We start from the raw sequence: 12,970 nt of genomic DNA on the forward strand, positions 1-12,970 counted from the left end.
CAATTAACATGCTTTGTAATCTGGACTACATATATTCACCTCTCTGGACTTGGTCTTCCCAGTGATTAGGGGTTCAAATGATAAGTATAGTCTATTATCTTTGTAGTATACTGAAAGTGTTTATTAAAGAAACAAAGAAAGGAAGGAAGAGAAGATTATTTGGGATGTCCAAATTTGTAATCACATAAATACTATTTTAAGCTCTACCACAAAATCTTGTGAAGTTGGTAGATCAAGTGATGCCATTTCCAATTTAGAGACAAAAAACTGAAGGCAAAAAGTGTTGCAGCAATTGTTCCAATGCAGCAACATGAGCAGATAGAAAAGAGAGAGTCATTGCTCTTTCCAAATGAAGATTGGCTAGGAAAGAGAGAGATTTGTTCCCACTCACATATCAACTTTGTTACAGAAGCAGGGTTAAAATTCAAGCTTTTCCATAGTCTACACAGATTTAAGGACACAATACAAATAACAGGGTTTGAACTGTGCAGATTCACTTATGAGTGGATTGTTCAATAATAAATACTGCAGTACTACTTACTGATCAGTGGTTGGTTGAATTCGTGAATGCTAAATAGTAGATATGATGAGCCACTTTATGAGAAACCTCTTATATGGAGGGCAGGTAATAAATTATATAAGAATCTTCAGCTGCCCAGATGATTGGCATCCATAACACCCTCATTGTTCAAGGGTCAACAGTATGCTATCAAGAAAGAGTGTCTGTAAATGCTCGCTAGCCTTCAACAGCCAGAAACAGATTCTCTTTCAGGATATCTTCACTGTTAGCAACCTTGGGTCCACAGATTTTATCCCTTAGCCTCTGTGAGTACTTGGTATTCTGATCTAGCCAGGATATCCAGACATTACACTGGTGGGCATGCTGGACTTTGGCTGGCTTTGCCATAGTAGGGAGGGCTGTTTCACCAACTAGCATGTTGATGTATATTTTGCTTTCTTCTATTATGCTTCTTGAATATTCAACTTGCTGTACATATTCAATCATGAGATATATAAGCATATTCATAATTTCCTATATTTTTTCTGGGCATTTCAAGTGAGATAAACAAAGAGATTCTTTGGGTATATATCTGGGAAGGTGCATTACAAGCACACACACACAAAAACTGAACACATTATTATATCATTAAATTTAAAAAGCAATGCAATGTTATTAAGTTGTCAAAATTGAGGCTTAATGAACAGTGACCAAAATGACTAGATATACTATTACAGTCAGTGTGGAAGATACCATTGTGAAGACATACTCTCACTCAATGGAATTTTGTAAGCAGAAGAATGGAAAAAAGAATGAGACAAGTATGGACATAAAAAATAAAAGGGTGTCAGGAAGACGGGGAAACTTTTACTGAAATTTAAAAAACATAGAAAAGTTGGTGATGCCATCCAACAATCTCATCCTCTGTTGTCCCCTTCTCCTCTTGCCCTCAATCTTTCCCAGCATCAGGGTTTTTTCATATGAGTCAGCTCTTCGCAGCAAGTGGACAAAGTATTGGAGTTTTAACTTTAACATCAGTCCTTCCAATGAACACCCAGGACTGATCTCCTTTGGGATGGACTGGTTGGATCTCCTTGCAGTCCAAGGGACTCTCAAGAGTCTTCTCCAACACCACAGTTCAAAAGCATCAATTTTTCTGCACTCAGCTTTCTTTATAGTCCAACTCTCACATCCATACATGACCACTGGAAAAACAATAGCCTTGACTAGACGGGAGTTGTTAATGGACAGGGAGGCCTGGCATGCTGCGGTTCATGGGTCTGCAAAGAGTTGGACATGACTGAGTGACTGAACTGAACTGAACTGAAAAATCTTAATTTATCTACTTAAAAAATAATTGTAATCTATAGTGGAACTCTAAGTAACTTTGTTCTGTATTTTCCAAGTCTCCTGCAAATGTGTTATCATACTTTTATGATTAAAAAAAATTAATAATAAACTTCATTATTTAAAAAAAAATAAAAAAACATAGAAAAAAGGAAAATAAAGAAGTCTCTGTAGGCATGGGAAAAGAACGTGTAGGAGATGACCCCTGATGCATCAGGTTGAACAGATGCAAGGTTGAAAAGATTGCTGCTTGGGATATAGAATTCAAAATATGATTGATGAGTATAGAAATCAGCAGAAGGGAAAGCAGAAAATATGTGGATGAGTATTTTAAGATTCATAAGCAAGTTAATAACAAATATTTTTCTCAGCCTAAGAAAGACTACTTCACAGAAAGGTCATCATTTTATGTGAAGGAACGAAATCTCTCATGCTACAGGACAGGTGTACCATCACCCCTTTTATTTGCCAAGCAGAATGCCAGCTTCCAACATCAGTGATGACCGTCTCCCAGCCACTCTTTTCCTGACGGGCATCCCAGGGCTGGAGTGGGCTCACGTCTGGATTGCCATCCCCTTTTGTGCCATGTATATGGTAGCACTGGCTGGGAATGCCACCCTCATCCTGGTCATAATGACGGACAGTGCCCTTCATGCGCCTATGTACCTCTTCCTTTGCCTCCTCTCACTCACTGACCTGGCTCTCAGCTCCACCACTGTGCCCAAAACATTGGCTATTTTGTGGTTCCAAGCAGGTGAGATTTCCTTTGATGGGTGCCTGGCCCAGATGTTTTGTGTCCATTCTATTTATGCTCTAGAGTCCTCGGTTCTTCTTGCCATGGCCTTTGATCGATATGTGGCAATCTGCAACCCACTGAGATACACAACCATCCTCAACCATGCTGTCATAGGCAGAATCGGCCTTGTTGGGATACTTCGTAGTGTGGCCATTGTCTCCCCCTTCATCTTCCTGTTGAGACGACTGCCCTACTGTCAGCACCATGTCATGGCACACACATACTGTGAGCACATGGGCATTGCTCGACTGGCCTGTGCCAACATCACTGTCAATATAGTCTATGGGTTAATCGTGGCCCTTCTGGCCATGGGTCTGGATTCTATTCTCATTTCTGTCTCCTATGGCTTCATCCTCCATGCTGTTTTTCACCTTCCATCCCGTGATGCCCAGTACAAGGCTTTGAGTACCTGTAGTTCCCACCTTGGGGTCATCCTGGTCTTCTACATCCCCGCTTTCTTCTCCTTCCTCACCCACCGTTTTGGCCAACACCGAGTCCCCAGGCACGTGCACATCTTTCTGGCTAATCTCTATGTGCTGGTGCCTCCTGTGCTCAACCCAATCATCTATGGGGCTAGGACCAAGGAGATTCGGAGTCGACTTCCAAGACTGCCTCACTTGGGGAAAATTTCAATATGAATTCTGAGCAGAGATCAGAAATGAGGGGGGGAAAAGTATGTATGATGGCTATCTGAATGCATTTTCCTGGATGGAGACCTCTGATATAAGTGGAATGTGTTTCCATGGGAGGAAGCCCTGGAAGGCTAAAGAAAGGTGGAATGAACTGAAATTGTTGATAGTCACATTGAAAATACCTTACTTCTGAGGCTCCTTGAGCAATTATGAATAACCCAGAAAGGTAATAATATGTTTACTTTTAGAAGAAGTTTTTAAATAGCAAAAATCATGTGTTGCATAAACCTCATTAGCTATGATACTGCTGCTGCACAAAACTCCTAATATTTTTACCTTTGCCTTAAATGCATCTGTGATTTACTAGAAAGCAAAGCAGTTCCTGTTCTTAAAAAGTGTCTAGGTGCCATGGTGGGACTATCTTCTGTGAGTCCAAGTAGAAAAGGACAAGAACATTTAAAGTATATCTAATCCAAATCCAAGAAATTTGGGCAGTGATTAAAAACACATGGTCTAAAGTCAGAGTATCTGACTTATATACAATGGAATAATACTCAGCCATAAAAAAGTGTGAAATAAACCAATACAATATGTAAAGTTAAAAAATAAAAAAATAAAATAAAAGAACTTCAAAAGAAAAAAAAATTTTTTTAAGTGTGAAATAATGCCATTTGCAGCAACATGGATGGATTTGGAGATTATCGTATTAAGTGAAGTAAGTCACACAGAGAAAGACAGATATTATATAATATCACTTGTATTCAGAATCTTAAAAAATTATACAAATGAACTTATCTACAAAGAGAAATAGACTCACAGACTTAGAGAATAAATTTATGGCTACCAGAGGGGACAGGTTGGAGGTGGCAATAGACAGGAGTTTGGGATTTACATATATACACTGCTCTATTTAAATAGATAATCAACAGGGACCTACTGTACAACACAGGGAACTCTGCTCAATATTCTGTAGTAACCTAAATGGGAAAAGAATTTGAAAAAGAATGTAAAGAATAAAAATTAAATTCTTTGAACATGAAAAATAATGCATGTGCCAATCAATTTGCCACATACCTGAAATATTGTAAATCAACTGTACTTTGACTAAAAAAAAAATGTGTGTGCATACACACACACAAAAATAAATAAATTACATTAGAATACCTAGGTTTTCATCTTCCTTCTCCACTTACTAGTTTTGTGACCTTTGAGCATGCTGCTAAATCTCTGTGCCTCAGTTTGGGCAACGATTAAATAGAGAATAACGTTAACATCTAACTGATAGCTCAGTTGGAAAAGAATACACCTGCAAAGCAGGAGACCCCAGTTTGATTCCTGGGTCAGGAAGATCTGCTGGAGAAGGAATAGGCTATCCACTTCAGTGTTCTTGGGCTTCCCTTGAGGCTCAGCTGGTAAAGAATCCACCTGAAATGTGGGAGACCTAGGTTCAATGCCTGGGTTGGGAAGATCCTCTGGAGAAGGGAAAGACTACCCACTCCAGTATTCTGGCTTGGAGAATGCCATGGACTGTATAGTCCATGGGATCACAAAGAGTCGGACACGACTGAGTGACTTGCACTTCACTTCTCTTCAATGTTGCAGTGAGGAATAGAGAAATCAATGAATGTCGAAAAGTTAAGACAGTGTCTGACATGTAAAACGCTCACTAAATAAATATGAGAAAGCTATGCAATCTCTCTAATATTGCTAGCTACATTGAAACATATTTAGGACTTTTTTATATTACTTCTCAGGCTTATTGTGATAATTACACTATATAATTATATTAAAATGCTTAGTGCTTGAGATATGAATAGTGATCATTAAACTGTATTTTCTGTAAAATCAGCAGATCGGTAAAATGGAAACTGGATGCTTTTGACTTTAGTGGAATCCAAGAAATTGAGTGAATTGTATAAGGTATATCCACTCCAGTGGCAGTGATCTGGATATTCATCCCTGTCTACTTCTCTTATCCAATGTTGCATAGCCCCTATAGATGTTTTTTGAAAAATATAAACAGTCAAGTTGGAAGATATCTGCCTAGATATTATTCTCCACATAGAGCAGATAGAAGTGCACAGCAGGGAGATACACACATCTTAATTCTTTAATCACTACACTTTTATTCTTGGATTATATTCTCTCACTTCTATATCTACATACTTTTAAATAAGTTCAACATATATCTCTTACTTTTTCCTCAGCTCCCTTATGTAGCTGACCCACTCCAGCCTTCTGCATCATTCCTTTGATATACCTGTCCTTCTTTGCTCAACCCTTGGTCTTGTTTCTAGTGATCCTTCTGAAGAAGTTGCTCCACAGGCCACAACTCTGATCCACTGATTTTAGCAGCCGTAAGATTCCACACTCTGGGCAGAACCTTAAGTCTTTCCATCGCCCTAATTAAAGTGATACAAGTGAAATTATTTACAAAATAAAAATAGACTCACAGACTTTGAAGACAAACTTATGGCTACTAAAGGAGAAACGTGGCAAGGAGGGATACAGTAGTTTAGGACTGATATATATACTCTACTATATATATAAATAGATAATCAACAAGGATCTCCTATACAGCACAGGGAACTCTACTCAATACTCTGTAAAAACCTATTTGGGAAAAGAATCTGAAAGTAATGGATATATGTATATGTATAACTGAATCACTTGCTGTGCACCTGAAACTAACATAACATTGCAAATCAACTATACTCCAATATCAAATAAAAATTAAATTAATATTAATTTAAAAATAATAAAATAAATTCAAGCCTTTCCAATCTGACCAGATCTTTTTTCCCTTAATGGTCACCCTGAATCCCACACTCTTATCATCTGACTATCCTGTGCACAGAATAAGGATGCTGGAACCAGGAAAATCAGCTTAGAATTTCAACCACAGGTGAGTGGGAAGTCACTTAACCCCTTGGAGTCTGTTTCTCTAGCTTTAAAATGAAAATAACTTTCATATCTTTCAGGAATTTCAAAGGAATAGCTATACTCTCTCAAAAGTGAATGGCTTCTCATTCTGACAGAGTGATTGCTAGTTTTATTTTTATCCCCCAGCTCCCTGGGTTTTTGAGTACTCCCTCAAGTACTCTACATTGAAAGAAATCCAAGGAGTAACTTCTGAAATTCTCAATATTTTACTCCCAGTGAAAACTAACACTGACATTTAAGTCCTTAACTGTATTATATTAAGCAATACAGTCAATAATTTTAGTTTCATTTCCTAGAAAAACTGAAAAGCCAGTTTATCTTAATTTGTGGTTTTCAATTCTCTTTACATTTCTGTGTGTGAATAGAGGTCTGTGTGTTGGCTGTGTGTCTGATTGAAATTGTGTATGATTTTGTGATACACATCTACAACTGGTAGACATCCAATCAATAGCTGGTACTGAGTACAGATCATGTATCTTTGTGCCTCTAATTCTCGTGTCTGACTGAAAATTTATGCATAGGGCTATCAAGCTTATTTTCTAGAGTATTATGATGATAGGACTGTGTGATATCCTCCATGTGTTCTAGTCTGACTTTAGGATTCAACTATACATTTCATGAACTATATATTCCTTGTGTTATTCTGGGGATTGATATATGCTCATGTGAACACTGTGGGAATTGATCCACCCATTCTGCCCAGCACCCTTCCTTTTTCCCTAAACCTTTAATCTCACTCCAACACTGATATTACAGAAAGGAGGAATTGTTTCAGCAAAGACCCTCCATCCAACCCTCTTCTCCAATTGTGGCTTTTTCAGCAGCATTTCACCTCCCCGTGTTTTGTCTACAGAAATAATACGAGATGCAAGGACCACGCACTTGTTAATAGCCGGGTACAGGGATCTAGCTATGGCCTTTACTCTGGGCTGATGACTTGTGGATGTAGCACAGGACTGTTCTCCATAGATTCCTGTTGGGGGCCGGCGTGAGGCACTCCGCCCATGGCAAAGGTCATGAGGAAGGAGGCTTGACATACGCAAAGGCGGGATCGAGCCTCAGGAGTCCCCCTGGAAATCCTCAAGCATCTACCCCCATAACCAGAGCCTGCCTACTTTACTACTTTGTGCTCTTACCTACACCTCTGGCTTTACGTGGGGCTGTCCCCCACCACCTCTTTCGGAGAAGGAGTTAACCTAGAGCTCCAGTTAATAATAATTCCTGGGTGTGATAGGGATGTTTCAACTTACAAACTCCTCTGAAGGTTCTCTAGCCTGCCTGACAGGCTTGTCTGGCCACATGTGATTGCTCACAGCCTCCCAACCGTGAGAGGCACGAGATGCTTTAAACCTTCTAAAAACAGGTTCCTTAGAGAAGTTAGAAAACCGTTAGTGTAAGTATAATGGTCTGATTAGAAATTGTATTGGTGAAGGGTTTTTTCATTTGTTGAGCCAATGTTTGTTGCTAAGTCTCCATATCCCCTGCCCTTACACACATTAATGAATATATAAAAGAAATAAGTATTAACCTTTGATATAAATCACGTTAGACCTTAGGCTAAGTAAATTCTTTCCTTAACTAAAACCCACTACACCCTCACCCTATAGGAATGTAACTTTATTTGGGTGGCGTCTGTTTTAAGAATAATCACCCCTGGAGAAATAAGTGTCCTGGTTGACTGACCGCTGTCACAAGGAGAGGGTCGTAAATTGTCAGCAGGCCCCCTGGCCAGAAGATGATGTAACACCCCTAAGACCTCTGTATACATTTGTATGAAGCACCTGACTTTGATAAAAGTCAGGACTGCTGACCCCACGTGACTTTTGCATAACATCTCAGTGTATAAAAGTAGACCATGGAAAATAAAGAATTGGGATCAGTTCCTCGAAAGACTGGTCTCCCCATGTCTCTCTCTCTCACTCTGGTTGAGTCTCCATCTGGAGCGCGGAACCCATCATGCTTACTAATTATGCCTGGGCTTCTAAGATCCGACCGGGGAGGCCTCAGTGTCTCCTCTCCTTCGGGAGAACGGAAGGACGCCTGCGGCCTACGTAAGTGGTGCAAGCTTCTTGTCTTGAAGTTTTATTGGTCCCCCGCGTAAACCAAGCTACTCAGCCTCTTTTCTCCACTGAATTTTCCTACTGAGCTATCCTTATTCTATTACTCTTTATATCCTTAATTAACGTTTAATTAAGCAGTTGTTTCCTGACCCTCGCCTATGCCGTCTCTCCTTCGAATACCCTGGATCAGCTGGGGCTGGACCCCGGCAGATTCCTATCTCTGACCAAAGTTCAGCTTTCACATACAATAAGTAACAGATGGAGGATTCTGCAGCCCTGGCTGCAAACTCTACTCCTTGAAGTTCTTCTAGGAATTTGGGGGGGGGGGGGGCGGTATCTGTTGTTCTAATAGTATTCTAAGGATAGAATGCAATAGTTCCTAGAAGGAGAAATTAATTTATAGAAACCAGTAGCTGCTACCAGCCAGGAGGTAGCAAGGTCCAGCTCCCAGGAGAACCGCCAACATTATTATTAAGGTCTGTTATTCCATTGAGGTGGATAGCAAAGGAGAAGCCCTAACTGAAAGGCAAGTTAAACAACTTTTCTGAAATATCAGGAGACAACCTCAAGACAGAGAAACATTGTCAAAGAATAGGTGGCTTTCAGAGTCTGTGAAGAAACCCATGGCTTCCCGGGAGAGCAAATGTCAGGATTCCTTCAGAATCACCGTGGAACTGGAATTGTGGTGATGATGGTAATGTTGGTGGAAAACTGCATTGCCCATTGGACAGGAGTAGATACTAAAAAGAACTCAGGGTTTCCCCCTACTCTGAGGAGTCGGTTATGAGAATAGGTGAAGCCCAGACCCAAGGCCATGTAACATGATCCATCCCTCCCCCAAACAACATTCTCTTTGCCCATCTGCTCCGAAATTGACACAAGACACAAGATCCATGCAATCCTTTTTAATGTAGAATAGGCTTGGGAGGTGAGCGGAGGCTGTGTAAGTGTGCACGTGATCTGAGCAGCAGAAATTCCCAAAATAAGCTATTCCCCCTCCCTCTCTTTCCCTTTCCTTTCCCCCCTCCTCTCCATGGGATGGTGCATTGGCGCATCAGCTGGAGGCACCTAGGCCTCCGGTATTCCCAGAAGCCTCTCAATGGCAGCATGAATGTCTCCTCCTGTGGCCATGAGGGCCTGAAGATTGGCATCACGATTAGCAAAGCCCATGGCCTTCAGATGCTCCAGTTCTTGCTGGTAGTGGTCTTCAGCGAGGGGACATGAGGACGATGAGGACTGGGTAGACTGAGGGCAGGCATTGGCCAGAGCATGGAGGAGCTGAAGAACAGCCAAGGTGGGCTGAACAGGGTCTGCTCTGTGACCCTGTCCTCCGCCCCTAGTTTCAGAAACTCCTCTGGCCCCATGTGGTCTACCTGGACACCATAAACATGGTCCCAACCCAGGTACCTCCCTGGACAATATCTGCAGGCCCTTTTCTATCTGGATCAACGCCTGCAGTGCCCGTGGGTTGGTGAGTATGGGAAGGAGTGGCATATGATGTCGCAGAGGGCTGCCTGTTGCCAGCTGGTGTAGCAGAGCTGGATTCTGCTGCAGGACATGTAAGGCTCTGCGCAAGACAGAGGGTGATGGTCTCAGCTGACTCGCTGGAGTGGCTTTCCCGATGGGCTGCTGGCTCTCCTGGGAGGGAAGATCCTGGCCTGAGTATACGTCTGATAGTCCAGTCCTACAAACTGCATTGGCCTGGTTTGAAATTACAGCCCTCGCTTGAGCAGCTACTCCTGCACTGACTTCCTGTGCCAGTGGCCTGGCAGGTGTGGAGACCGTGGGTGCCGTGGTGGTGACGTTAGGACAACTGTGAGGATTGATGCCCCTTCTGCAAGGCTCTGAATCTGGGTTGTGGCCTTTGGAGGCAACCAGAGGGGCCAGAGTGGACAGCATGAGATGCTGGATATCAGAGCAGACCGGACGCATAGCATTGTCCCCACCTGGCACTGCCTTCAAGGCTTCCAACCCCCGCTTGTCCACCTGCAGGAGTTCCTGTTGCCGGACCGGGTTCTGCAAGTTTTCCAGAGCCTTGAGAGCTGGCTCAGGTTTCGGTACTGGCCTTGAGGATTCAGGAACATAGCTGGCATTGGCTGGTTTCTCACTCGCCAGACCTTGAACCACAGGGTCTTCCAGTGATGGCCCCATGGGCTCAGGCACAACCATGAGGAGTTGAGCCAGCTGGCCAAAGAAGTCAGCTAATTCAGGAGAGGTCCGGGCCAGCTGGCCCAGCCTGGCTAGCAACCTAGCACTTTCTGAGGTGGATGGATCTGGACAATGGGTGCAATGGCTAGCAGGGCTGGGCAGAGTGCTGGGACCGGGCAGAATGCCTTTCCCACGGCTCCTCACCACCAGATGGACCGTAGTGCCATCAAGGATGCCTCGCTGGCTCAGTATGTCTTGATCCCGGAGGATCTTTCCAGTGAAGATGAGCACCAGTCTGTCAGTATCACAGTGAAAGCGTTTGGAGATCTGCTTCTTAAAGTGGCGGATGCTGCTATTTTCTGCCAGCATAAATTCCTGGCTGTCTTGTGGGGTCTTGACAGTCACTCTGATGATGCGTGATGGTGGCTCCCGACCAGACACCAGCTGACTGTCCCCTGCCTCTTCCCTAGCCCGTGACATATTTCCTCGAGAGCAGAATTCAAGGCCCCCCAAGGACCTTAAGAAATCTAGATGTAGCACTGAGCACACCTGAGCACAGGGACCAGTAGGTGTCTCGTGATGCCCTCTCACCCAAGTCCTGTGGACACCACCTCCAAGTGTAGTCCCGGAGCCACCCGGCTCCCATGGGGTAGCAGCTGCCCTCTCCCGAGCCAGCCTCAGGGGAGATGATGTCAGTGATGAGGTCACAGTTGAGAAGTAGACCTGAATGGGGGAAGGGCGGTAGTCTCTACCACCTGTCTAAAGTTGGCTTTCTATCAGATTTAATTTAAAAAACAGTAGAAAAAATTTAAATGCTCCTGTCTAAAAACAGGACTTCTGAGGTGGCACAAGTGGTAAAGAACCTGCCTGCCAATGCAGGACACATAAGAGATGTGCATTCTATCCCTGGGTGGGGAAGATCCCCTGGAGGAGGAAATGGCAACCCATTCTGGTATTCTTGCCTGGAAAAATCTCATGGACCGAAGAGCCTGGAGGGCTACAGTCCATAGGGTTGGAAAGAGTCAAACACGACTGAAGTGACAGCATGCAGCATGTCTAAAAACATGTTTTGTGCCAATCTATCTCACTATTGAAAATCATACCACATGGAGTTTAATAGATGAATAAAGCTCACCCAAAAATGTACTAGTCTAATAACTAGCTTCAGTTCAGTCCAGTCGCTCAGTCGAGTCTAACTCTTTGCGACCCCATGAATCGTAGCAGGCCAGGCCTCCCTGTCCATCACCAACTCCCGGAGTTCACACAGACTCACGTCCATCGAGGCAGTGATGCTATCCAGCCATCTCATCCTCTGTCGTCCCCTTCTCCTCCTGCCCCCAATCCCTCCCAGCATCAGAGTCTTTTCCAATGAGTCAATCCTTCGCATGAGGTAGCCAAAGTACTGGAGTTTCAGCTTTAACATCATTCCTTCCAAAGAAATCCCAGGGCTGATCTCCTTCAGAATGGACTGGTTGGATCTCCTTGCAGTCCAAGGGACTCTCAAGAGTCTTCTCCAACACCACAGTTCAAAAGTATCAATTCTTTGGCGCTCAGCTTTCTTCACAGTCCAACTCTCACATCCATACATGACCACTGGAAAAACCATAGCCTTGACTAGACGGACCTTTGTTGGCAAAGTAATGTCTGTGCTTTTTAATATGCTATCTAGGTTGGTCATAACTTTTCTTCCAAGGAGTAAGAGTCTTTTAATTTCATGGCTGCAATCACCATCTGCAGTGATTTTGGAGCACCCAAAAATAAAGTCTGACACTGTTTCCACTGTTTCCCCATCTATTTCCCATGAAGTGATGGGACCAGATGCCATGATCTTCATTTTCTGAATGTTGAGCTTTAAGCCAACTTTTTCACTCTCCACTTGCACTTTCATCAAGAGGCTTTTGAGTTCCTCTTCACTTTCTGCCATAAGGGTGGTGTCATCTGCATATCTGAGGTTATTGATATTTCTCCCAGCAATCTTGATTCCAGCTTGTGCTTCTTCCAGCCCAGAATTTCTCATGATGTACTCTGCATATAAGTTAAATAAGCAGGATGACAATATACAGCCTTGGCGTGCTCCTTTTCTTATTCGGAACCAGTCTGTTGTTCCATGTCTAGTTCTAACTGTTGCTTCCTGACCTGCATATAGGTTTCTCAAGAGGCAGGTCAGGTGCTCTGGTATTCCCATCTCTTTCAGAATTTTCCACAGTTTATTGTGATCCACACAGTCAAAGGCTTTGGCATAGTCAATAAAGCAGAAATAGATGTTTTTCTGGAACTCTCTTGCTTTTACCATGATCCAGAGGATGTTGGAAATTTGATCTCTGGTTCCTCTGCCTTTTCTAAAACCAGCTTGAACATCAGGAAGTTCACAGTTCACGTATTGCTGAAGCCTGGCTTGGAGAATTTTGAGCATTATTTCACTAGCATGTGAGCTGAGTGCAATTGTGTGGTAGTTTGAGCATTCTTTGGCATTGCCTTTCTTTAGGATTGGAATGAGAACTGATCTTTTCCAGTCCTGTGGCCACTGCTGAGTTTTCCAAATTTG

The 12,970-nt window shown here is 43.0% G+C and overlaps 2 protein-coding genes and 1 non-coding gene across 3 annotated transcripts; 1 reads left to right on the forward strand and 2 right to left on the reverse strand.

The window, feature by feature from the left end:
- Positions 1-2,323: 2,323 nt before the first annotated feature.
- On the forward strand, positions 2,324-3,433 carry LOC102396802 (olfactory receptor 52D1). The gene has a single exon (XM_006061594.3). It carries the CDS (start codon positions 2,324-2,326, stop codon positions 3,278-3,280), a length of 957 nt encoding a protein of 318 aa, XP_006061656.2. The 3' UTR covers positions 3,281-3,433.
- Positions 3,434-3,453: 20 nt separating this feature from the next.
- Positions 3,454-3,596, reverse strand: LOC112579757. Its single transcript, XR_003104091.2, has one exon. It is a non-coding gene; the product is annotated as a U4 spliceosomal RNA (small nuclear RNA).
- A 5,448-nt stretch (positions 3,597-9,044) lies between these two features.
- On the reverse strand, positions 9,045-11,086 carry LOC102402176 (ubiquilin-1). The gene has a single exon (XM_006061601.3). It carries the CDS (start codon positions 10,903-10,905, stop codon positions 9,346-9,348), a length of 1,560 nt encoding a protein of 519 aa, XP_006061663.3. The 5' UTR covers positions 10,906-11,086; the 3' UTR covers positions 9,045-9,345.
- Positions 11,087-12,970: the final 1,884 nt, after the last annotated feature.

Source organism: Bubalus bubalis, chromosome 16 (assembly GCF_019923935.1).
Source record: "Bubalus bubalis isolate 160015118507 breed Murrah chromosome 16, NDDB_SH_1, whole genome shotgun sequence".
NCBI classification, from domain to species: domain Eukaryota; kingdom Metazoa; phylum Chordata; class Mammalia; order Artiodactyla; family Bovidae; genus Bubalus; species Bubalus bubalis.